Below are 25,890 nucleotides of genomic sequence, written 5' to 3'. Positions count from 1 at the left end.
AGCTCACCCAATGAGTCCTAGTAAATCCACTAAGACATCACTGGAACTCTACCCCCAGACACCTGGAGAGCCCGCTCTGACGCAGCAATCAGGGGAGGGGTGGGGGGAAGGATACAGGTGCATCCTGGTGGCGGGGGCAGGGTGGAAACATGGTAAAAGGATCTTTGACATAACGAGCCAGATTCTCATTACACTAGGGCCCTTTCAATGGCAACGTAAAGCTGCATTAAAGGCGGTATAAATTCATGCCCATGTTAATGCCCTTTTACACTGCCCGAGGGGCCTTGGCATAAAGGAGAATCAGGCCCACAGAATCGATTCCTGTGTATGTTTACCCCACTAAAGGCATGTTTGCTCCACCCCTCTCTCTGGGGGGCAACAGGGTATCATACTTGGCAAGCTATTCTCTGGAGGCAGCACCAAACCCCATGTGTGGGGAAACCCCAGAGAAACCAGAAGCAGAAGGTGACAAAGTAAATGCTAACGTGACCAGTGAAATGCTGGACGCAGCCCTCGTCCACGCAGGAGGCACTGGGAATACTGGGACCGTCTCACAGCCCAATATATCCTCTCTGTGACTCCGCTCAGACTACACACTGCATCCCCGCCTGGCAAGGTTAATGTCACAATGTGACAGCACTACCTTGCCTCTCATTAAGGCATCGTCAGGGCAGAGTGATGCAAGGTTGGCAATCCAGCTGTCTGGCATCACTAGGCAGTTCTTTTTTTCCAGCAGTTAAAACACAACTGGGTGGCAATCCCTAAGGACAATTTATTAACTACACAGGTCTGGATAAGCATCTGAGTGCTTATCTCTGAGCGTCCTGCAACCTCCTGGAATTCACGGCTCTCTAGTATATGCAGAACGCGGCGAAGAGACAAAGGAGCACAGGGCTGAGGTCTCTTACAGCTCAAGTAACCAAAATGTGGTCTAAATGTCTGCCTATCCCATGCCAATTGATGTGAATGGAAACTGACTGGCTTCCAGGGGAATTCTCCTAGCTTTTGGTCACCCTCAGCTTTAAGAGAGAGATATGGCCAATGGAGACCCATCTCAGCTCCTCCCGCTTGGCCAAGCATATCACAACGGAGCACTGCATGCTGGGACCAGTAACCTTAGTAGGTTGCACTTCTGTAATGAAGATCAGGGAAGCTGCAATCTGCTCCATTTTATGGGCAGTCTTAATTATTGATACCGCCCTTGGCTGAGCAAACCGGGAGGGCCTGTCTTACGGTTCCCTTGGAAGCTCACCAGTCCGTTGCAGTTGCTGATGGCGACTTTGGAGTTCAGGTACTGATCTTGCAAATGGCCTGCGTAGTGGCAGTCCTCGTGGAAGTCGTGCTGCCAGTCCACCCCGTCCCGCTTCCAGTACTCCACAGTGAAGTGCTCGGACAGCAGGTTGGAGTGCAGGGTCAGGTTGAGGAGGAACTGGGTGCGGTGGGCGGAGACTTTGTAGAAGACCCGCCGCTCAGCGGCCTCGTAGGACAGGGAGCCCAGGCTGCGCCGGGAACGCCGCTTCAGCTGGCTTCTCATGTCGAAGGTGAGGAAGTCCCCGTTTTGGTCCACTTGGATGGGGAAAGCGATTTCATAGTGATCGAGGCTGGAGAGGAACTCCTCTGGAGGGCAAAGCAAACACAGTGACAGTCACGTTCTGGAGAGACAGGGAGGCCAGGAGACCCAGGAGCATAGTAAAAGCTAATGCAGCTCTCAGCTGCAGGGGCATGTCAGAAGTAGGGAGAGGACCATCCTTCTCTATAGAGGTCTGGCAAGATTGCAGCTAGGGAAATGCACTCAGTGCTGCACATCTCAATAGCAAGGATGGCCCAGTGGAGGCAGGAAGGATGGTTGAGCGGTTAGGGCACAAGCCTGAGACAGAGGATCCCCTGCTCTGCCACAGACTCCGGTGAGACCTTGGGCAAGTCACTTAGGGCTAGTCTACACGAGAATCGCTACAGCGGCGCAGCTGCATGGGCGGCTCTCTCCCGTCGGCATCACGACTCCACCTCCCCGAGCAACGGTAGCTCTGTCAGCGGGAGAGCGTCTCCTGCCAACATAGCACTGTCCACACCAGCGCTTCGGTCAGAGTAACTTACGTCGCTCGGGGGGGGGGGGGGAGGAGGGGTGGCTTTTCCACACCCCTGAGCGACTTAACTTATACCAAAGTCAGCGCTAGAATGTACAAGTCACTTAATCTCTCTGTGCCTCAGTTTCTCATCTCTAAAATGGGGACAATTCCCTACATCAGAGGGGCACTGTGAGGATAAATATGTTGCAAATTGCCCAGTGTTCAGACACCACAGGAATGGGAGCCAGGTAAGCTGGAAAGCTGAAGGCAGAACGGGAGGATTGATTGGCAAGGAGGGCTAAAAAGCACTAACTAGGCAGAGCTAATCCAGACGGTGACCACGAAGCTGGAAGAAGGTGACATCTACCTACAAGCTCCTGAAAGGTGTAAATAGCAGAGGGGGAGCAACAAACCTTAGGAACAAGAGGCTAAAACCGAGCAAAGGAAACTGGGCCAATTTTCCTTATAGTTCAGTTGTATTAGTTTGCAGATCAATTTCCCCAGGGCAAGGATGGAAGCCTGATTGCTTGCGTTATTTAAACTAGACTGAACAACAGCCCGCTGTGAGGAACCACCTATGCTCTGGCCAGGGGATGGACTGAATGACCATAGAGGACTTTTCCCATCTATCTTCTAGGAACGATTCAGAGGGGCATTTGAGTGTGCTGTACTTGGAGAAAGCCACATTCTCTTTTGGCAAATTACAGCTATTTAGTTCTGAAGTTCTTAGATCGGGAGTTCATACCCTGGGGCTCTGGGCTTGCAAAGAGGTGTCAAGGGATCGCGATCACCCTGCTGCCTTTCCCATATTGCTGTATGGGCCAGGGGTAGGCAGAGGATGTCCCCCCTGGAAGACAACTCATCCAGACATTTGCCTTATTTTACAACAGTGCTACATAAAAAGCACTAGCGAAGTCCGTACAAACCAAAATTTCATACAGGCAATAACTTCTTTATACTGCTCTACATACTACAATGGAAGTACAGTATTTATATTCCAATTGGTTCATTTTATAATTATATGGTAAAAATGTGAAAGTGAGCATTTTTTTTTCGGGAATAGCCTGCTGTGACACTTATGGGTTTTTATGCCTGATTTTGGAAGCAAGTCGTTTTTAAGTGAGGTGTAACTCGGGGGTACACAAGACAAATCAGACTCCTGAAAGGGGGACAATAGTCTGGAAAGGTTGAGAGCTGCTGTTCTAACCCTTCAGCGTAGCCAGCGATTCTGATAAGCGATTGGGCATTTTTACAGGTTTCAGAGTAGCAGCCGTGTTAGTCTGTATACGCAAAAAGAAAAGGAGGACTTGTGGCACCTTAGAGACTAATCAATTTATTTGAGCATAAGCTTTCGTGAGTGAGCTGTAGCTCACGAAAGCTTATGTGCATTTCTGTTAGCAACTCAGCTAAAAGCAGTCTTAGGTTCCTTCAGAACTTTGGGATGTCCCATCTGGTCCTGATGACTCATTGCTGTTCTTATTCTTATTCTTATCATTTATATGATGGTAGCACCAAGAGAGATCTGGACCCCATTGTGGTAGGCATGATTCAAAACCATGCTCAGAGGGTCCCTGCCTTGAAAATCTTACAATCAAAATAAGAGAGACAAAGGGGAGGGAAACCAGAGTTCAAGATCACACAACAGGCTAGTGGCACAATCAAGAATAGAACCTGCCCCAGCCAGTACTCTACCCACTAGGCACCTCTGCCACTTCAGCCACTTGTTGCACTTTAACTTATCAACTTCTTCTATCACCTCCTCCTATGACACTTCAGTCTCTGAAACAGTCTAACACCACTTATCACATGTGATCTAACAAGGTCACAGTCCAGAATGTCTGACTGCACTTGCAGGGGAACACAACACCTTCCTCCATCAAAGAGATTGGCTCCAGATAACTTTTAGTGCCTTGGTTCCCAAACTTTTTCATACCACAACCCCCTCTGGGCTCACCTGTGTTAACCAGGCCCCAGGGTCTGAGACAGAGCCCTGCAACCCAACCGGGACTCTCTGGGACCAGACTACACGTGTTGGGTTCGGGTTGCATCTAGGTTAACCACCGGTCCCTTATTTTAAAATGTATTGAAATGTATCAAAATGGATAACGACGGATACCATTTTAAAGATGAAATTGAAGCATATGATAATTGCATGATGTACTCAAGGACAGTAGAAATGTACATTTCAGTGACAAATCCATGCTGTGCTACGGGAACTGGGGTTTCCCTAAAATGTCCCTAAAAATGAAATGTTGTCCCGGATTTTTCACATGGTTTCCCCTTATTTCCATCCAATGAATCACCCTAGTTGGGCCAGGTTGTCTTCTGACCCCCTTGAGCTTGGCTTAGGTGGGCTCCCTTGCTCCTGCTCATGGGGTTGGCACAATGGTGGCTACAAGCCCCATCCCTGCTGGCTGCCGCCACCTTGCTGTGCCAGCCCCCACACGGCGCAGTCAGACAGTGCCGGACAGTTGGGGCAGGGCAAGCAGCTGCCCTCGCAAGTCAGCACGCACATCCTGTGACCTCCTGATGCTCTTTCATGACCTCCTTCCCTCCCGGCAGTATGACCCACAGTTTGGAAAACACTGCTCAAGAGGAAAAGGAGTACTTGTGGCACCTTAGAGACTAACAAATCAAGAGAAACTTCTCGTGCAGCTAGCAAACCATCACAGGAATTGGCAGAGTGGTTCAGACCTGTGCTCTAGTGAGCCCAGTATCCAGTTTTGGGGTAATCTACCTGCAGGGCATGTCCTCCTAACCCCCAGTAGCTAGAGGCTGACTTATGCCCTGAAGCATGAGCTATTCATGGCCTGGATCAGGAGAAGTTCTACCTGATTGGACTCACCCACACATTTTGTCCAAGGGACTTGCTGTTCTGTTTGCATCCTTTTCCTTGCTGTTTTCTAAGCAACCAGGGAGAAGCCAGGCTGCCCTGGCGTGGCTGCATTTTGCCTGGCTCCACAATGCCCATCTTCAAAGCCATCATAAATTTGGACTCCAAATTACACTGTCGCCACATGCCAAGTTCTGGAACGTTTACTTTCCTTCTAATGCATTTTCCAGCGTGGGATCTTGACAGAGTGGTTTCTTCGGCTACGGCTAATGGAACAATCCTTCCCACTGGCTGGGTCTAGGGGTTACGTCCCGACCTTCCAAACCATAAATACCTCTGGCATCTATTCTTTGGCCTGACCAACCAGAAGCGATGGTTTTATTTTCACTCCTTCTGCCTCGGCTTCCCCCACATCAGACCACATCTTGTGCGATGCAGCCGGGCAAACAAGAAAAGCTATTTCCACTTAAGGAATGACTGCAAGCCTGGAGAAACTTGCTGCTCCCGGAAACATTTTGTTTTTCTTTGTCCTCTCGAGCCTGCCACATGGGCAGAAGGAAGCCTGGTTAGGAGTGGAGCTTGTGCATCTAGTGGTGAGAACAGGGGACTGGGAGCCAGGAGCTGGGCTCTCTCTGTAGATAAATCTCTGTATTAAGCATCTTTGCATAACTTTCATTTGACTTTGTATTATGCCTCTTCAAATAACCTTGTATTAGGTCTATCCACGTGTGACCGCTGTTTTCATGAAAACTTTGTATTGAGCCTTGGTAAATGGGAACTTTGTATCAAATCCTTATATAGAAGCTTTGTATTGAGCTTTGGTATAATGTTATAGCCCCTAAGGATAGAATAAGATAGAAGAAAAATGTCTTTTTGCTCAGAAAAGAAAAGGAGGACTTGTGGCACCTTAGAGACGAACCAATTTATTTGAGCATAAGCTTTCATGAGCTACAGCTCACTTCATCCAATGCATGCAGTGGAAAATACCTAAATGTTGCTAAGAGTAGAATAAGATCACCCCCCTTTTTAATCAGTGGCCCTGTTGAATGAATGAGGTGTGAATGAGCAAGGCGTGGAAGGCAAGCACCTCCAGACAGCTGCAACCCTTGGAGAGCGGATGGAAGACAGACTCAAGAACAATAAAACTTGTCAAATGGGCTCATTAAAGAAGATCAGACATATTGACGGCCTTGAGAGTTAGACACGAGCACCTTCTTTTGAAAAACACCCTCTCTGAAAGTAAATATGGCAGCATTAAGACAACACCCAGAGGGAGACGCCACAGATGACCAATTGACACAGACACAGATTTTGGATCTGGGATAGACTTGCGTGAGAGGGAAGCTGCTATAAATGTGAGGTGTCTTGCAGAGGACCCCGGGTCTCGTCTTGTCAACATCGGAGCATCGATCTGGATCGGCAGAAGCCCGGCTCCACGCCTCCCCCATCAAACTCATCTGGCCAGTGAAATTAAGGGGAGAGACTAGTTGGTAACAACAAGACGGAGTGTGCTTGTGTGCATGTGTGTGTGAGAGAGAGCATGAGTGTAATATATATCATATGCATATGATACAGTGTTGATTGATACATGGATTAACAATAAATGTGGCACTTTGCCTTATCCCCCCTGAAAAGACCCTGTGCAGTACTTTAAGTACAACATCTGCCACCCACTTGTTGTGTGAGGCTAATCACAGAACAGAGAGATGGCATTGTCCACTGGTTAGGGCACTAGCTTAGGCTGAGAGAGACCCAGGTTCAAGTCCCTGGTTCAACACAGACACTCTGTGTGACCGTGGTCAAGTCACTTTGCCTTTCTGTGCCCCAGTTTCCTATTAATAAAATAGGGAGAACAGCATTGCTCTACCTAGCAGGGAGGTTGTGAGGATAAATACATTAAAGATTGTGAGGTGGTTAGATAGGGGGCTATGTATTCCTATTGCGTCTAGGAGCCCGTCAAAGACCAGCACCCCACTGCGCTAACTGTTGTACGAACACAGAACAGATCCTGCCCCGAACAGCTTATAATCGAATGTACCGAAGACCGACAGACACAGAGAGGTTCTTTCTATCAGCCTGTAAAGTGGGGATAAAAATTACAGTCTGCCTGATAGGGGGTTATGAGGGTTTATTAATGTGTGGGAAGTGCTTTGAGATCCTCAGCTAGAAGAGGGGCAAAGTTACTATTATACCCCCGAGATTCAAGCAGCTAGAAAAGTGGGACTGGTAGGTGTCAGGAGAGGGACCTCCACCTGCCCCCCAGTTCCTGGGAGAGAACGGATTTCACGGGCTGGTCTGACATGCTGCAAGCTCACGCCCGGCAAGGCAATCCAAAGGCTCCCGTTGAAGGAGGGCTGGAGAACACTGGGGGCTGGGAATCGGCCACAGAGACTCTCTGCTGTAGGCCACTGGTTGGAATCTAGCCCTGCTTAATAGCGATCAGATGTCTGGTGGTCTCTCTTAAAGGGGTATTGTCCATTCACAGGCTGCACGTCTGTTGGAAAGTGGTTTAGCAGCTCTAGATACATCTGCCCCGGGACCTGCTCCTGTGCTTCTCCCTTCCCTGCAGCATTACAGGGGCTCCCCCTCTCTTCCTACCCCGCTCCATTACAGGGGTTCCCCCGCTCCTCCTGCCCCGCTCCATTACAGGGGCTCCCCCTGGCCTGCTTCACAGTAGGGCCTCCCCTGTCCAGCTCTGCCCTGCTGCATTACAGGGGCTCCCCTGCTCCCTCCTATCCTGGGGGACAACGGAGGCTTCCCCACCTATTGGCATTATGGGGCCCCTCCACTTCCCTTGCCCAGCGTTACAGGAGAACTAGCCTGTCTGGCCCTTAGCCAGCCGTGTTCTTTCCAGGAAATCCAGTCCTGTTCTCTCTCCCCTTGCAGCCACTCATGCTGTATTAATAGACCTTGGCAGACATACGTAGCATTGTGCCCACCTGTACCAAAGAGGTTTGCACAGGTGATAAGATGCCTGCTGTTTCCAGCAAGCTCTCTAGCAGCAAGCACATTACTAGAGGGAGTCCATACTAAGCCCTGGGGGAACAGAACCCGGTAGGATGTTCAGGCTGGAGGGCAGGAACACGCTCAGCCCCCATTCGAGGTCTCCCCTCCCACCTAGAGAGGGAAAATGGATCTGCAAGGGCGTGCGAGGGGGTCCAGGTAGGGGGGCAGAGATAGACAGAGAGGAAGCAGCAGACACAGAGTGGGAGTGTGGGGAGGAAGGGAGACAGTGAGGAGGAGCTGGAAAGAGGTGAAGGGGGACTGGGAAAGAGGGAGCCAAGGCGGCCCAAGGAGGGGAAGAGAGTGAGCATGACCGGGGAAGGGGAGATGGGAAGGAGCTCCCTACCAAGTGGCGTCCTTCTTTCCAGATAGCCCAGGACCTTGTCTCAGTTCCTGCACCTCGTACCACCGCATGGTCACCGCTGGGATTATGGGATTAAAGGAAGCCACAGCTTCCTTGGCCTTGTTACCACAGCAGAGACGAGCCCCGGCAGCAGCCCATTGACACGTTTCATAATGGATGGGTGAGAAAAATGCGCTCTGGCCCCCAAAGCTCAGGCTGCTCTGGGACCCCACACCTTGAGTCAGCTTGGCAACACAGAATGGCAGTACTGGGTCAGACCAATGGTCCATCTAGCCCAGTATCCAGTCTTCTGACAGTGGCCAGTGCCAGGTGCTTCAGAGGGAACAAACAAAACAGCAATTATCAAGTGATCCACCCCCAGTCATCCAGGCCCAGCACCCATCAGTCAGAGGTTTAGGGCTACCCAGAGCATGGTTTTACATTCCTGCCCATCCTAGCTAATTGCCATTGATGGACCTATCCTCTAGGAATTTATCTAGTTCTTTTTTGAACCCAGTCATACTTTTGGCCTTCACAACATCTCCTGGCAAGGAGTTCCACAGGTTGACTGCGAGTTGCATGAAGAAATACTTTCTTTTGTTGTTTTAAACCAGCTGCCTATTAATTTAATTGGGTGACCCCATAGTCTTGTGTTATGAGAAGGAGTAAATAACACTTCCTCATTCACTTTCTCCGCACCAGTCATGATGTTATAGACCTCGATCATCTCCCCTCTTAGTCGTCTCTTTTCTAAGATGAACAGTGCCAGTCTTTTTACTCTCTCCTCCTATGGAAGTGGGTCCATCCCCTTAACCAATTTTGTTGCCCTTCTTTGTGTCTTTTCCAATTCTAACATATCTTTTTTCAGACGGGGCAACCAGAGCTGGACACAATATTCAAGGTGTGGCCGTACCATGGATTTATATAGAGGCATTAATGATATTTTCTGCCTTATTATAAATCCTTTTCCTAATGGTCTCTAACATTCTGTTAGTTTTTCAGACTGCCACTGCACATTGAGCAGATGTTCTCACAGATCTATCCACGCTCACTCCAAGATCTCTTTCTTGAGGGATAACAGCTAATTTAGAGCCAATCGTTTTGTATGTGTAGTTGGGATTATATTTTCCAATGCGCACTACTTTGCATTTGTCAACATTAAATTTCATCTGCCAAATTTGTTGTCCCATCACCCAGCTTACGGAGAGCCCTTTGTAACTCTTTGCAATCAGCTTTGGACTTAACTCTCTTAAGTCGTTCTGTATCATTGTACATTTTGCCACCTCACTGTTCACCTCCTTTTCCAGATCATTTATGAATATAGTGAAAAGCACGGGTCCCAGTACAAATCCTGGCGGGAGAGCACTATTTATCTCTTTCGAATGTGAAAATGGACCATTTGTTCCTACCCTTTCTTATCTTTTAGCCAGTTATTGATCCATGAGAGGTCCTTCCCTCTTATCCCATGACTGGTTACTTTGCTTAAGAGGCTTTGGCGTGGGACCTTGTCAAAGGCTTTCTGAAAGTCCAAGTACACCATATCCACTGGATGACCCTTGTACACATGCTTGTTGACTCTCTCTAAGAATTCTAATAGACTGGTGAGGCATAATTTCCCTTTACAAAAGTTGTGTTGACTCTTCCCCAACATATCGTGTTCATCTATGCATGTGATGTGTCTCAAGTTATCTCCCACTGCTTTCTATTTTCCTCTGCTCACACCAACAGTGACTATATCCTGCCATTTCTGTCTCTAGGGCATCCATTCCTCCACACTCCCACAGAACGGCTTTCACCGCTTCACACCCTGACTACTGCAGTCCCTGATCCTGGCCTTCCTGCTTCTCACCTCACTCCTCTCTAGTCTGTCCATAAATGATCTAATCCTGACTGTGTCTAGCTTCAACTTCTAGATATCAGATCTTTATATATCTTTGTCTGCTAGAATGTTCATCATGTGTAGGTACTCAGACACTGGGATCAAGTCACCTTTAATCTTCTGTTTGAGAAGCTAAATAGATCAAATTCCTTGAGGCTATCAGTAAAAGGCATGTTTTCCAGGCCTTTAATCATTTTCGTGCCTCTTCTCTGAACCCTTCCCAATTCATCAACATTCTTCTTGAATTGTGGACACCAAAACTGCACACAGTATTCCAGTAGCAGTCACAGGGGTTACAAACACAGAAGTAATATAATGCCTATTCCCGTCATATTCTGACTCCCTTTGACAGACATTGATCTACACCTCCACTGATGGGTTGGATTGCATCTGAACAGCTGGGCCCCCCAATCCACCTCTAGTTTGCAGAAGTGACAGGAACTGTCCGTGGTACCATAAATTGGTGGATGTCTATCCCATGAATATGGGCAGCAACTTGGATTGCTCTAGACCAGGATCAGATCAGATCAGATTACTGCTCTGGCACCATGCCTAGTCCAGCAAAATCATACCAAAATAATGTTCCACAATTGAGAGTGCTGGCTAAATGCATTTACACGTGGGTCCCACCTATAATGAAAGGCAGTGTGCTTTCGTGACTGGAGCACAGGGATATTATAGATTCCAAGGGCAGAAGAGACCAATCTGATCATCTAGTCTGACCTCGTGTGTAACACTGGCCAGATAACTGCTCAGAAATAATTCCTGCTTAAACTAGAGCACATCTTTTAGAAAAACACACAACCCTGAGCCAAGACATCCGGAGTTCTAATCCTACTCTGATACCAACTAACTGAGAAGCCTTGGGCACATCACACAGGCCAAAACTAGTGGGTGCTCCTGCAAATGTTGGTTTTTAATTGCCCTGTGCCTCAGTTTCCACATCTGCCAAATGGGGAGTGTCGGGGGATCCACTCACTGCAGATGGTGCCTCCTCCTGGTTGCTCTGGGGGTTAGCTCTTTCCTGGTCTGAGGCCCCCTTCTGCCGCTCTCACCCTTGCTGTCTCTCTGGGGCCCCGCTCTCTCCGGGAGCTGCAGCCTCCTCTTCTTGACTTGACCCTCCAGCCAGCTCACTAGCCAGGTTTCCTTCTTATAGGGTACCAAAGTCTCTCCTGACAAATGGGCTCAGGCAGTCTGCCCAGCTGGTGCCACTTCTTCAGCAGCTGGTACAGGAACCTGGGACCTCCCTCTCCTCCAGGTTCCAGCTCAGGTGGCTTCTCATCAGCAGCCAGGGTCTGCCCTACTGTATCTCTTGCTGCTTTTCCCACCTTTCTGAGTTTGCCAGCCCAAACTCCTCTCCTCCCAAGGAGTAACTGTGGACTACCCTCTATATTACCCAAAACACACGTCTCTTCACTCAGGGAGCGACTGCAGCCTACTTCCCAATTCCTGCAGCCCCTTTCGGCTATCAGGTCCCTGGCTTTATAGAAGCCCCGCCTGTTCCCACATAGGAGAGCTTCCCCCAGTTAGGGCTTTCCTCTCAGCCTTAATTCTCCCAGCCTGCCACTTAATAGGCCCACCTGGCCCCCATTAACCCCTTCAGGGTGAGTGTGAGGTGGACACCCTCTCACAGGGAAGCTGCTACTTTGCCCCTTCCAAGGCTGCTGTGAGGATTATTTACTCCCTCTGTGGATAGCGCTGTGAAGCTAAATGCTAAGGATTACTATTCCTAGCAGGGAGCCTAGAATTCACAAGAGGGAGACAGCCTATCAAAATATTTTGATACCAAGAGGTGGTTTGGGTGGTCCCGTGGAGAGGGCACCGGGCTTGGGAATGAGGAGACAGAGTTCTGTTCCTGGCTCTGCTACTGACCTGGCTTGTGCTCTGCCCTGTAAAAGGAGAGAGAAAGGGGAGACACACTCACTGCCCCAAGCCTCAACCTCCTCCCACTCCGCTCTGAGCACCAGGAATCCTGGCTGCCCATGACAAGTGGTCCAATGCAGCTGTGTGTTTTCAGTGCACAACTCTGGGGTATAGCAAACATTTGAGGCAGCTTAAAATAAACTGAATTGATGATCAAAATCAATAACCTCGGGGCTGTTGTCCTGACTGACTCTTCACGGACACATCAAATTCGCTCCAAATGCGCTGAATTTCCAGCGCCTCACACAACCAGGGGGCCTTGCTGCAGAACCTTGCCACGGAACAGGGGGTTATATAGCCCCTGAAGAGAGCATGGATCAAATCCTAGCTCTTAGTTCATAAAAAGTGTAGTTACTACCAGCAACTGCTGCAAAAAATGAAAATCTAAGACCGTTCCTGGCGTCTATTTCAAGTGGGTGCAGAAATCATATTCCACTAGCCACAGGCTAAGGAGTCTCTGGCCCCATTTAATAACAGGGCTGATACAAGGTTGGAAACCAGGGATGTAAATATCATTTAAAAAGTTAACCATTTAAACAATTAAAATGATATTGTTTAACTGGTTAACTGATGAAAGGGGGAGGGGCTAGGGCTGCTCTAGCCGGCCCAGGGCTGGGGTCGCTCTGGCTGGCCTGGGGCTGGGGGTTAATGGTTAGGATGGGTTAACGGTAAGACTAATGCTGACCGGTCAACTGTTTAATATTTTACATCCCTATTGGAAACATGACCTTGAAAAGACGATTAAGAACCTGCCTTTGGTTTCACGAAAGGAATCCACAATATCTGTTCCAAGTGTGAGTTAGGTTTCAGAGTAGCAGCCGTGTTAGTCTGTATTCGCGAAAAGAAAAGGAGGACTTGTGGCACCTTAGAGACTAACCAATTTATTTGAGCATGAGCTTTCGTGAGCTACAGTTCACTTCAACTGGGAATGTATCCAATGAAGTGAGCTGTAGCTCACGAAAGCTGATGCTCAGATAAATTGGTTAGTCTCTAAGCTGCCACAAGTCCTCCTTTTCTTTAAGTGTGAGTTAGCAAGCAACCTCCCAAACGATTTGGTATTCAGATGCCCCGCATCCCAAATACCCATTCAAAACGCCATAGGGTCCAACCCAGGGGTCGTCACAAAGGCATTTACTCAACAGAGAAGTCCATCAACTTTTCAAGTCTGGAGACTGGGTTTCAAATCCTGGCTCAGGTCAAATGGTGGTCAGGGCTCTGGTGATCTCAGCAGGCCACCAAAACAACTCTACAGTGTAGCAGAATTGGCAGTCTCTGCTCTGCATATGTCCAGGGCTAAAAGAGTAGTGGGTGCTGCAGGTCAGGGCTCTGGAGTGAGGTGCGCTGAATGAACTGCACCAGATCCCAGGACTGAAGCTGCAGCAGGTACTGTAGATTTGGACTGAGATGCATGGACAGAACTGAGTGGGGGCCAACGCTTGGCAGCAGGGGGTGTTCCAGGTGAGAACTGAGGTGCTTTGACAGAACTGCATGGGGTAGGTAAGTTTTCATTGGAGTTTATTTAGTGCAGTGAATAAGGTCATGCAACTGGAGCGAGGTGTGAACTCACTGATGCAGGAAGCCCAGAACATTCAGAACAGGAATTGCCAGAGCCTTTGGCTAAAAGCACCAGAAACTGTGTTTGTTTCCGATTCAATTTCTTTTCTGCCTTTATAAAACTGTGAACTGCACAGCAACAGTGGTGGTTCTGCTTTCAGTCACCTCTTAGTTTACCCCCGCACAGGCTGCAGCTGGAGGAGGCCGTCCCACGGATTTGGAGCACAGATGTGGCACTCGGACTGTATTCAGAACTCAGAATAGTTTTGTGGCTTTGTCCTTTCTCTTTGTTCATCTCTGTTAGAACTCTGTGTAACAAGCAGACCACAGCCTGATGGCATTAGCCATGTGTGCGAGGGGCCTTAATATAGCATTGAATTTAGCCCGACTGCAGCTAGCCCCATCACCCTGAGTGCACACAATTCCCTGGGGATAATCCAACACCTGTACAAGTTCACTTAAACCCACGCACACTGCATACAGACCGACAATACTCACATCCGTATCCACACACTAACTCATAAATGCATTCAAACAGTCACTGCCAGATGACACGCACATGTTCACAAAAGTACACAGACGATACAAAAGTACCACCCACACGCAAGCACGCTCAAACCCATAAAATCACCTACACAATTGCAGCCATCTGCACAGACACAGACATTCATATGCTAATACAGACATGCACACACAGAGAAATGCCTGCAAACACACACACACGTCGATATGCACATATACACGCGTCTCCCTTTTCATAAGGCTCTTCGCTATAAAGCTCTTACTCATACTGGGATGCTCCACTCCACTGAAGTGCAATGCGAGGACCCTCATTCTGCTTGCTAAAAGGCACCTACCTCTTGCTCTCTCTAGCTGTCATCCTGGGGCTTGATACAGCCCTTATCGATTTGCTGGCTAAGCACTGCCTAAAATCAAGGAGCATTAAATCCCACAACAAAGCATCTCTCTTTTCACAGGCAGAGAAGGGTCTATATCTATCCGACAGGTGTAACAGAGCCAGCCCTAGGGATTCCCCTACTGCAGGCCAAGCAGAGCTGGATCCAGGGGTTCCCTAGCACGGTGGCTCTCAACCCTTCCAGACGACTGTCCCCCTTTCAGGAGTCTGACTTGTCTTGTGTACCCCCAAGTTTCACCTCACTTAAAATCTCCTTGCTTACAAAACCAGACCTAAACATACAAGTGTCACAGCAGGCTAGTACTGAGGAATGGCTGACTTATTTTTACCCTCTCCTTATAAAATCAATCAGAGCAGTATAAACAAGTCACTGTATGGAATTTTTGTTTGTACGGACTTCGCTAGTGCTTTTGACGTAGCCTGCTGTAAAACTAGGCAGATATCTCGATGAGTTGATGGACCGCCTGGAAGAGCTCTGAGTACCCCCAGGGTACATGTACCCCTGGTTGAGAACCACTGGACTACTACAGCAGGACTAGCTTGCAGGTTTTCCCACCTTAGAGCCACCACTAGGGATTCTCCTCCCCCCCCGCCCCCCAATTCCAGCCCATCTTCCCCTCCCCTGGGGGAAATCCCTACCTTGTGACTGGAATTTGTAACCGGGAGAGTCGCACGCCGCTGTGGTGAAGATGAGAGTCCATGTCAGAAGCCTCCAAGCTGTTGCCATGGTTAGCGATGCTCGTCTCAGCGCAGGGAGCATTGTACCAGCCTAAAGGGCTCTGTCCCAACATGTCTCTCTTTGGGCCACCGCTTATGTAGAGACAGGAGTCCTTGGTCTCTTCCCAGACATCCTCAGCCGCTCCGTGCTCTCCCCAAAGCAGCGAAGCCGATAGGGTCTTTGTAGTGCGCTGTACCCGGGCCGGCGTAATGGCTTCAACATGTGCTAATTAGAATCAAAGGCTCTCGGCGGCATTGCCTCTGCGGAAGAGAGGGTGAGGAGAGGGAGTGGGAGAAAGAGAAGCGGAGTAAAGGAGAGAGAGAGGGAATGGTGGGGAAAAATGGAGAAGGAAAGGAGAGAGAAAAAAAGGCAGGGGAAGCTAGGGAAAGCAGAGTGGGCAGGAAGGGAAGAGTGAGTGTGTCAGAGAAGGAAAGGAAAAGAGGGGTGGGGGCGGGGGAAGGGTATAAATTAAATCAACCCCGTCATTTCATAGCATATTAAAGCCCCGTTAGTCAAGGGGCCTGATCTCCGGGATCCTTCCCCTTGGGTCATCATTCACACCAGTGAAGAGTGGCTGCCTTTCTCACTGGCTGGCGCTGTACCCCCTTTGCACCCGCCGGCCTGAACGCTCAGCTATACCGAGGTCCCTTATACTGCTTGGGCCATGTAAAGGGACCTTAAAGTAATGGCAACTGCCATTTGCACCCACTTTGAGGCCCCTTTGCCCTGCCAACATGGTATCAGTCGTTCTTAGTGTAAACGAGGCCCATCCCCTTTCTTGTCTTTGTGCCAGGCAAAGGAGCACCAGGCCCAAGATCTACTTGATCTCTTCAAAACAAATGACGTATGCAGGCACAACACTGCTGCTCTGGCAGAAACGTTTTAAGGAGGCGCAAGGGTTATGTTTCAGAAGCTGCCACTCAGAGAATCCCCTCAGCAACACAGCGAGCTGGCTGGCTCAGCAGCAGAGATCTCAAGAGAGAGAAACAGGGCAGAGCAGAAGTAGAAGGCACAAGGTGGAGCAAAGGGTCTGAGTTCAAATCCACGCCCTAGGACAGTCTCCCCTCAGAATGTCATGTGTCCCCTAGAGGGGAATATAATTGCTCATGGGCCATGGGAGTCCAGAGAGCACCCCACTGCTCAGATGCTTATCAGGCCATCTTCAGTCTAAATAACAGGGCTGGAAGTTTTGGCATATCCTCCATTCGGCTCCAGGTGGCAATACCAGTGGTCTCTATGAAAAAGTCAACACTTACCACCCAGTGGCATCTGAGACGCCACCACCATTTTCAGTCCTTAGAACAAGAAACAGATGAAACAAATGAATGGTATCATGTGGGAAACATTGACTCTGTAATGCAGTGATACTCAAACCTCTTTGGTTCGGCAGCCAAATTAGCAATCATCATTATCCCAAAGAGCCACAGTCGTGTGAATTCATTGTCGATTTGCTATATATTCAATCACACAGGGCTTTAATATCACGTGCTGCAAAGAGCCGCAGGAGACGCATTAAAAAGCCACTTGCGGCTCCCGAGGCTCAGTCTGAGTGTCACTGCTGTAATGGTTCCACAGTATTGTGAGCACAGCCGCCTCTGTCAGGGTACTCAGTCAGAGCTAAAGGATGCAGTCAGTGCATTTTGCCTTTTGAGCTGTTCCTAAGTAGATCAGGAGATTCTTGATAGTCTTTATTTGAAATGATTTGTGAAGAGTCTTGGCCTCTGGATCAATTCCACACAGAATTATCAATTATCCGCAATGTCCATGTAAGGAATTCACATGGGGTTAGATGGTTATATAGGGGCGTGGTTTCATTTCTGTTTGCTGATTGGATGGCCTTTGCAACTGACCAATGCTGCACAAATTTACCGACTGGATACAGAATTCCAAATGTACTCCCTAACAATATTTGACTTTAAATGTCCAGTTTACAAGTATCATCTCTAACCAAGCACAAATGTTCCTGGAAAGAGAACACAAAAGGGTGAAAGCTGCAATCAAATTGAAACTGGATTTCAAATTTGAACGTGTAGTCACGGACATTGTTTTTCAGTATTTGCTCAATTCCAGCACTGGCCAATTCCTACTCCATTGCTGGATGGGAAATGCAGAAGGTGTGTTTTTTTCAACCTTAAGATAGTTATTTTGGGTCCAAGTGAGAATTTTGACTGAGGGTCTGCAAATGGGAGTGACTTTTATGTTAACCAGAGAGATCTGAATAACTACTCATCCCTCTGAACACTTTGAATAATGAAGCATTTTGAATCATTAACCAGTTGTCTTGTCCCATATTCTTAACGTCTCTTATGCTTTTAATTAGTAAAGGAGGGAGGTATAGTCTAGTGGATAGACTACAGGATTGGGGAGTCAGGACTTTTGGGTTCTATTCATATCTCTGTCACTGACTGACTTGCTCTTTGGTCTCAGACTGGTCATTAACCTCTCTGTCCTTTGGTTTCCCCATCTGGAAAATGGAGTTAATCTTATTATTTATATTATTTTATATCTTAAGATTCTCCACTGTCCATTTACACCCAGATCATAAGCAAGAATTTGGCCCAAGAGCCACCATCCTCTCACCCCTCACTCCCTGGCTCCTGCTGTAGCATGGTGATGCATTATGCAGCATTTGGGATGTTACTGCCAGATCTGGGGTGGCAGACTGGTATGCTACAAAACAGATAGAGCGTGTGAATGCTCCGGCAAAAGGCTGCGGAAGATGGGCTGCGTAGAAGAATACGTGAATTCAAACAGAAAGAGCTTTTATGCTAACAGGAGGATGGCAGGTGATGGGTGAAGGGAATGGCCTGCAGTTCACAGTAGGGTTGTGCATTCTGCAGGAACGGCAAGAAACCTGAATTGCTCTGTGTTTTGTTCTTCTGTTTCTAGGTTTGGGGAGTTAATTTTGCTTTAGAAAGATAAAATAAACCAAAGACACAGCTTCCTTGTGGCATTTCCCCCAAGAATTTAAATACCACGATCTTGTGTTTAGTCCCATAAGTGGTTCCTTCAGACATTATGATAGTTAATATTTTGTTATATTAAATACTAATTGGACAGGAGAAGGAATGATGCAGTATCTATCTGTGAACACTAGAGGGAATCTGGGGGAAAAACAGGAGATGGTGCAGAGCCTGCTGTAATTTGTGTAATTTGTCTCAAAGTTTCTTTGAGACCCCCTGACCCCATCACTGCAGCCTGACTAGCTGACATCACAAACCCCGTCATGGCTCACCCTGTTTTCTCAGGTTACTCTGTCCACTACCAACTGAGAAAGACAAGCCTGGGGCAGGGTGGCTGTGTCATTCCCATCCCACCTCCATGCAAGAGAGGTTCCCTTGAGCAAGAACAAAATGTCCCCTGAGCCCATTATTCACTTGGCCTGTGAATCCAGAAACGTCTGGGATCTCCAAAAAGCAACGCTGTCCTGGCAGAACTGAGAGAAATATTCTCCAGGCATGATGCTGGAGTCCCCAAGGCTTCCTGATTTCAGTGCATGCCCGAGCAGCTCTTCTGAGAAACTAGCATGGAGCTTCATCTCAACCTTCTCCTCCCAGAGCTTTTCCTGGGTAGTCTCCAGTCTAGCTGTTTGGCCAGTCACACTCTAGACATTATCTTTAGCCTGGATTTGGGCACTGGGAGTCCTTGTTAGACAGTCAACTCATCCAGGATAGCGTCAGCTCTTTCACCCTACTGATAACAGTCTGACCGTATAGACTCAGGAAGCCAGCCAACTTTCAGAACATCCTAAAAGAAACCGGCCATCCAAATAAGCAGCCACGGCATGGAGATCTGGTCAAACATTTGGAACATATACTTTCCACTGTCACTGAAACCTTAGTACCAAAATTCTCTGTCCTATCACTCCATAGACACCCATGGCTCTCAGATGACCTGTGGAAAGGAAGGAAGCATGAAGGTCAATAACAAAAACTGTGAACAGACGGTAACAGAAGCATAAGCAATTTGTTGCAAAGAATGTTCATCTCAGATCAGGTCACACAAATCCAAGAGGACCCCTCAGGTATACTGACGGACACATACAGAACCCGTGATTCCATTTCTGTCCCCATGGATTTGGACTCTTCATATCAGATGCAAGTCCTGGAAGCACTGCAAGATCTCAGAGACACCACATTCAACTTTGTCCCACACCCTTTTTGGCTTAAGGACAGCCTGTAACTCTTGGGCTCCTTGGATGAATGTAGACGTCTTCCCTCTCAAAGCCTTGCAAACTCCAGCTAGTAATTAAGAAACGATCGCTTGACACAAACTTGGCCAACTATCCAGTATGGCTGTCTACAGGCTGGTGTCTAACCTCCCATTTCTAAATAGGTGGATGAGAAGCTAAGCTTCCAACACATCAACACATCAACATTCTGTATCCCTTTAAATGGTAAGCCAGGTATGGCTCAGAGATGACCTTGGGTGTGTTATTAAATGATTGCTTCTTTGCTATGGACAGCGGGGAAGTGTACTCCTGGCACCAGGCCCTCCTCTCAGTCCAAACCAACCGAGTTGTAATGGGTATCTTCAGTTCTCTCTCTTAAATTCTCATTGGAGGAGTCCTACAAGGTTTTATCTTCTCACACATGTCGAAAAGACTATTAGAAACCGTGGGTCCAAATGCCAAGAGTAGGCAGATAGAACACAATTGTCTATGCCCTTCACATCCTACGCAGAAACCATCATCTCCCAATTATGCCATAGCCCCAGTGAAGTAAGTACATGGCTGCAGAACAGGTGGCCAAAGCTTGACCTTGGGTTACTCTGGTCACCAAGAACAGAGAAATCTGGGGGGCTGATAGGCAGGACTATTCCTGATCCCACCTCTCAATAAAGTAAGGCCGATGTGGCCCATGCCACGGGGTCACGAGGCAGTGACGTAGCGGTGTCCAACCTAGTGACGTTGCCACATCGCAACACGACCTCCAGACGTACCGGTGAACGGAGAGTAAATTTCAGAGAACAGCAAGTGCAATCCTGCAGCCAAACCGACGCAAAAGCTCAGAGTTTGTCCATCATGATTCCCTTTAAAGCTGCATGATTTAAACTGCACAAGGGAGAAGGGAAACAAAAGCCCAGCATGGGCTTGCTCTCCCAAGTCAGCATTTTTAGACTCTATTAAGCTTTGAGATTCCAGCTTTTAAACTTTGTCCTACTTCCAAGGTTTCTGGACAGAAAGCCTCTCAGCTGAAGTATATTTCCCCTGGGCTTTACACTCCTAATTTGTCTTGTTTTTCCGTTGTTGAACCAGCTTCCTCAAAGCAGTTATTATTTCCTGTCGCTCTTCCACATCTCCAAGACCCTGAGCTGCAGTGGCCATGACTTCTGACCTCCCTCCTATCCTCTTCCATCTTTCCCTCCCCCTTTCCCTCTCATTTATGTTAGCAGCTCCCTCATCCCCAAAGGCATCAAAGCCTGGGAGAGGTTGCAGAGCAAGGAGAACCCTTCAACCCTTGACCTCACAGGGAGGAAGGTCTGTTTTTAGCACCACAGGTTGGGAATTAGGGCTGTAAAATTCCCCTGAACTGCAGTGGGGGAAGGGCCCAAGCACTGATGCACAGAGTGGTAAAAATGCATCCCCTTTTCCACAGCACTCCACCTCTGAGACCCCCAATGAGCCTTTATTCTGGGAGGGAAAGACCCAAAACAAGGAGCAGAGGAGGAGGGAAGCTGGAAGGCCAGTGGGCTCCTCAGTTTCTTTAATATGTATAAAGTTTTCCAGAATGTTCGTTTCAAGATTTAGCCTTCAGGATGTCAATAATACACAGGCACAAACAGGCAGGAAGCCCCCAGCTCTGTGCACCGGGGGGCGGGGGGGGGGCGCTCCAGAATCTTCGGCTCTTATGAGGCGGGGCCATGTCCAGCAGTAATGAGGCCCAGGGTACAGCGTGACCTCTCCGGGTCTCGTGCCTGCCTCACTTGGGTCGGTTCCGATTTGCTCCTTTCCTAGGAATTCATTGTACTTGGCAGGCGCTGCCTGATAGCTAACACTCCCAGCTGCCTGTGCCAAGGTGGCTTTCGCTGTGTGAACTCTTGGGTTGTGGCGTGAGTACAAGGCGGCTGTTTGGATCCCTGGCTCTCAAGAAAGAAAGACAGAAAGAAAGAAAGACAGAAAGACAGAAAGGACAACTGTTACTAATTTCAACATCGGGTCTGCAGACAGAATTCCCTGAAAGCCTGGCTTTTTGGCTCGGGAGGCAGCTGGATGGGAAGGTAATAGAAAGCAGATGGGCTCTGATTTGGCCCAAGAGGAAGGTTCAAGGTGCCTCCTAGTGCAGAGGAGAGGAACTTAAATACTTTTAAAGACGCAGGGGCTTGCTGGTTCCAGGTTTCTCATCCAGCGTTTGCAATTTATGAGCTCAGGTGTCCCTTTCCCTTTTTGAGAGAGAAATAAAGACAAACGCAGATTTCTGCTTCCAGCACACCCCGGTGGGAGGAAATACTTGCGAGCCCTTCTTGCCAGCCTGTCCCCATCCCCCTTCCACCTACACACCTTCCCTGATGTGCGGTGCCAGCTGCTGAAAACAAGGAGAACATAAAGCTCCGGAATCCGAACTTCCAGACGGTGTTGTTCTCTTAGCTAAATAATTAATGAATGAATCAATACCTGGCCTTTGTCTATGCCATCACAATGTAGTAACAGTTCGTGCAGGCTGGATACACTCTCCAAACCAGAGGAACTCAACCACAGAGCACTTAGTTAATGCACCAAGTCTGCTGCCCAGATCCAGTGCGGGTGGTTGATATCATAGAATCATAGACTTTAAGGTCAGAAGGGACCAATATGATCATCTAGTCTCACCTGCACAATGCAGGCCACAGAATTTCACCCACCCACACCTGTAACAAACCTCTATCTAACCTATGTCTGAGCTATTGAAGTCCTCAAATTAGATCAGGAGCACACAGCTCAAAGGAGGAGGAGGTTCCAGGGCGTTAACGTGCTAGGTTGGAACTTGTGGGACTTGGCTCCAATTCCCTGTTCTGTGTCACACTTCCTGGGTCACCTGGGGCAAATCACCCAAGCGATGTCTACACTCTGGACCTCGCATCGCCATGGCTGTAACTCTGCAAGGTCTCCTGTGTAGCCGCTCTAAGCCAACAGGCGAGTGCTCTCCTGCGGGCACAATTAGACCACCCCCAACGAGCGGCGGGAGCTGTGTTGGTGGGACAGCCTCTCCTGCTGACATAACGCTGTCCACACCAGTACTTTTGTCAGTCAAACTTATGTTAGTGTGTTTTTCACACCCCTGACCGACAAAAGTGCAAGGGTAGACATAGCCTTAGTCTCTCTGTGCCTCAGTAAAATAGCACTTCCCCAAAACATAGGGGTGCTCGGAGAATCCATGCATGAAAGATTGAGGTGCTCAGGGCCATAAGTACCATAGGTAGACACCATCCAGCCGGATAGTTTCCTTACGCCAAGATTTCTCATCCTAAACAATCACCGTAAACCAAATAGCCCCATCAATCTGCTGCACTCCTATCACCACCGCTATGGACCAAGACCAGAAAGATGCCACTGTAGGTCAGCAAGGACCTGAACTGAGGAAGGACCCAGGACTGCTGCAGAGCAAAGACCTTGCAGCGGGAGAGGTTCAGCATTCATCCAAATAGTCATAGACTCATCCTGAGATTATCCTAATCTCTTCTCTCTGAAAACCAGCCTCTTTCATTAAATGCTAGAGCTGCTGCATGGAGACCTGGAGAATTCTGGTTTTGAGCCTTTGCTGAAATATGGCTCGCAGACATGGACCAATCCAGTCAAAAGGTGAAGGAAGGGTAGTTCCATGTCATCCCAAAGTGCGGTCCCAAACCTAGTCTGGGTTATTCTGCTCAGGGGTATATAGTAACCAAGGCCAGTATCATGGATTATTGCATAATTGTCCATTATCAGCCCTGAATCATAGAATATTAGGGTTGGAAGGGACCTCAGGAGGTCATCTAGTCCACGCCCCTGGTCAAAGCAGGACCAATCCCCAATTTTTGCCCCAGATCCCAAATGGCTCCCTCAGGGATTGAACTCACAACCCTGGATTTAGCAGGCTAATGCTCAAACCACTGAGCTATCCCTCCCGCCGAAGAGTGGAGTTTTGTCCACCCTGATGGAAATAAGATACTGAGCTGGGCCATTGGTCTGATTTCTGTGTTCCTATGAAAGGAACAAACCTGCAGGGATCATTCAGATAAAATGTGAAAGTTGAGAAATTTGTGACCAAGAGAACTCCACATTGCTTAACGGGGGACTGGCATTTCTTGAAAGCCAAAAGCCAGAGCTGCTGTTACCTTTGCCAGGCAGTAGCTGAAGGTAGGCCATGGCTAGATCTCCAGAGACAGCCCTTCATTCATTCCTGATGGCCCACCTGCACAGCACCCCTAAGCTACCAGTGAAACGGTACCACAGAGAGGACACCTTCCTCAAGGGCTGTACCCCCTAGTCAAGCCTCTCTTTATTAGGATGTTCATTATTTTAAACATTAATTTCCCAGACATGTGAAACTCATTCCTACTGACCAACTGCACATCTTTGTTCTCTGCTCTTTGAAAGGAGAAACAGGCTGTCCGGTGGGCTTGTTCGCATGGAGAAATATCACCAAGTCACCAACTCCAACTGGCCACCTGGCTCCATGCGCCTGAACCCGACTGGCCATTCAGTTGGATGAGAAGCACAGCCAGAAAGGTCTGTTTTGAAGTGAAAAATTCATAAAACACAGGGATTTTAAAATTGACTTGAATTTTGTTTTAGTTATTTTGTTGAGGGAAATGAGCCCTTTTCTGAGGTTTTAACCACATCCAAACTCCATCAAGTAGCTTTGCCTCTCATTGCAAAGTTCTCACATGCCTCAAATGTAGCAAGTTGTTTGTTACAGGTTGGAGGAACAAGACAACCGGCCTGCCACTCACACACCAGGGAAATCAAAGTATCGGCCCCAGAAGTGAATGGCGTGCGCGTCTGCCTGGGGTCTACTACACCCTTGGAAGGTGGCTGTCTAGCTGGGGGTTTCTGCTGACACTGATCATGGCAGTGTCTGAACGCCTGGCCCATAAAATCAACAGCAACGTCCCCAGCGCACGAAAGGCTCAACACTGGTCCATTCTACAGCGGGCAGCATGGCTCCTGGACTGGCCACAGCTGCCCGGTTGGTTGCACTGGGATCAGTTTCTCTCTGGGTGCAGGAAGGCTGGAAGGAGCTGAAACAGAGGAAGGATTGCAGGAGACACCAGCAGGCTCAGAGCCGGAGAGTCTCCTGCCTGCCAAAGTGAGGGCATAAGGACTTGAAAAAGCCTGGGTTAGAAAAAGCCTCTCAAGACCAACCTGCCTGCTTGCCTTTGAAATGAAGCCCTCAAAGCAGATCCCATTTCTCATGGCTCCCGCTCCGCTGTCTCTCTGCACGCTCCTGGCTCTCTAGGAAGACACCAAGCTGCCTCCGAAAGGCGTTGGTGAGTCCCAACTGCAGCCGCTTGGCTGCTTGCAAGCTGGGCAGTGCTGGACAGTCTCAGTTTTCCGGGGCTGCCAGCCAGCCAGGGGCGTTTGTGTTTATTCTCCTAAGCTCTCTGCAGGCCCGTTCGGGCTCCACAAGAGAGAACGCAGTTACCCTTCACTTCCCTCCCCCCACCCACAGCCTCAAGCAAGGAGCCAACGTAGAAGTCATTGAGAACTCAGCCCTGCTCTCGCTGGGGAGAGAACGCCAGCCAGGAGAGCAGGGCTCTGATTTCCCCGGGCCTGGGGCAGAAGGCACTGCATTTTAGTGGGAGGCAGCCGAGTCCAAGACAGGGGGTCAGGGATTCCTGGGGTCTCTTCCCTGCTCTGCCACCGACTTGCTCTGTGATCTTGGAGGCATGCCTTGACCTGTCTGTGCCTCACTTTCCTCATCTGTCCCATGGGGATCATGTTACTTGTCCAGCTCCCTTGTACAGGCTTTGAGAGCCTGATCCAGGAGGTGCTATAGACGTGGGGGCAGCGCCTCCTGTCCTGCCTCACACGGCAGCATCTGCACTGGGTCTGAACCCTAGTCCTTGGACAACCCAGGGTAACCCTCTAGGCCAGAGATAAGACAGCTATGGACCGAGTGACACAGGAAGCTCCTGCCCTCGAAGGAGACACCGGCCCCGGGACGTCTTTTGCTTTAAGGAGATGAAGCGAAGCGTTCCCAGGCAGGTCCCCTCTCAGACAGGAGTTATGCAACGGCTTGGAGCAGTCCCATGTGATCCAGACTTGCTGGCCCCCACTGGCTTGAAGGAAAAAAGAACAGACAGTCACGGAGCGACCGTATCTGCCACCGACGTGCGCACGCCTGCGAATGCCATCGAAGCGTGGGCACGCACACGCCACCTGTGTACAAGCGTGCGAGCCGTCAACCCATCGGCTCGGGCGCATGCAGGTGCCACCTACACTTACATGTCCGGGTGCCTTCCACCTGTGCGTGCATCTATGCATAAGTGTGCACGTCCGTGTGTGCTGTCTACACATACGTGGATGTGAGCCATCCCTGCGTGCGTGTGTCATCCGTGCACAAGCACGTGCGCCATCTACATTACTGTGCACCACCGATACACACCTATGTCTGTGGGTGTATACCACCTACGCGTGTTTGTCCGTGTATATGCCACTCCCACGCCTGAATGACTAGGTATGTATTCCATCCACA

The 25,890-nt window shown here is 49.0% G+C and overlaps 1 protein-coding gene across 1 annotated transcript in view; it reads right to left on the bottom strand.

The window, feature by feature from the left end:
* Positions 1–15,277, bottom strand: part of ADAMTS10 (ADAM metallopeptidase with thrombospondin type 1 motif 10) — an 81,328-nt gene extending 66,051 nt beyond the window's left edge. Inside the window, exons 1-2 of the mRNA XM_077842067.1 lie at positions 15,157–15,277; positions 1,253–1,617 (exon numbers count right to left, since the gene is read on the bottom strand). Of these exons, the coding sequence (XP_077698193.1) occupies positions 1,253–1,617; positions 15,157–15,277 (486 nt within the window). The remainder of the gene's footprint in view (positions 1–1,252; positions 1,618–15,156) is intronic.
* Positions 15,278–25,890: the final 10,613 nt, after the last annotated feature.

Source organism: Eretmochelys imbricata, chromosome 25 (assembly GCF_965152235.1).
Source record: "Eretmochelys imbricata isolate rEreImb1 chromosome 25, rEreImb1.hap1, whole genome shotgun sequence".
NCBI lineage: Eukaryota > Metazoa > Chordata > Testudines > Cheloniidae > Eretmochelys > Eretmochelys imbricata.
Note: the sequence above shows the minus strand (reverse complement) of the source record. Positions and strands in the feature narration are given on the sequence as shown.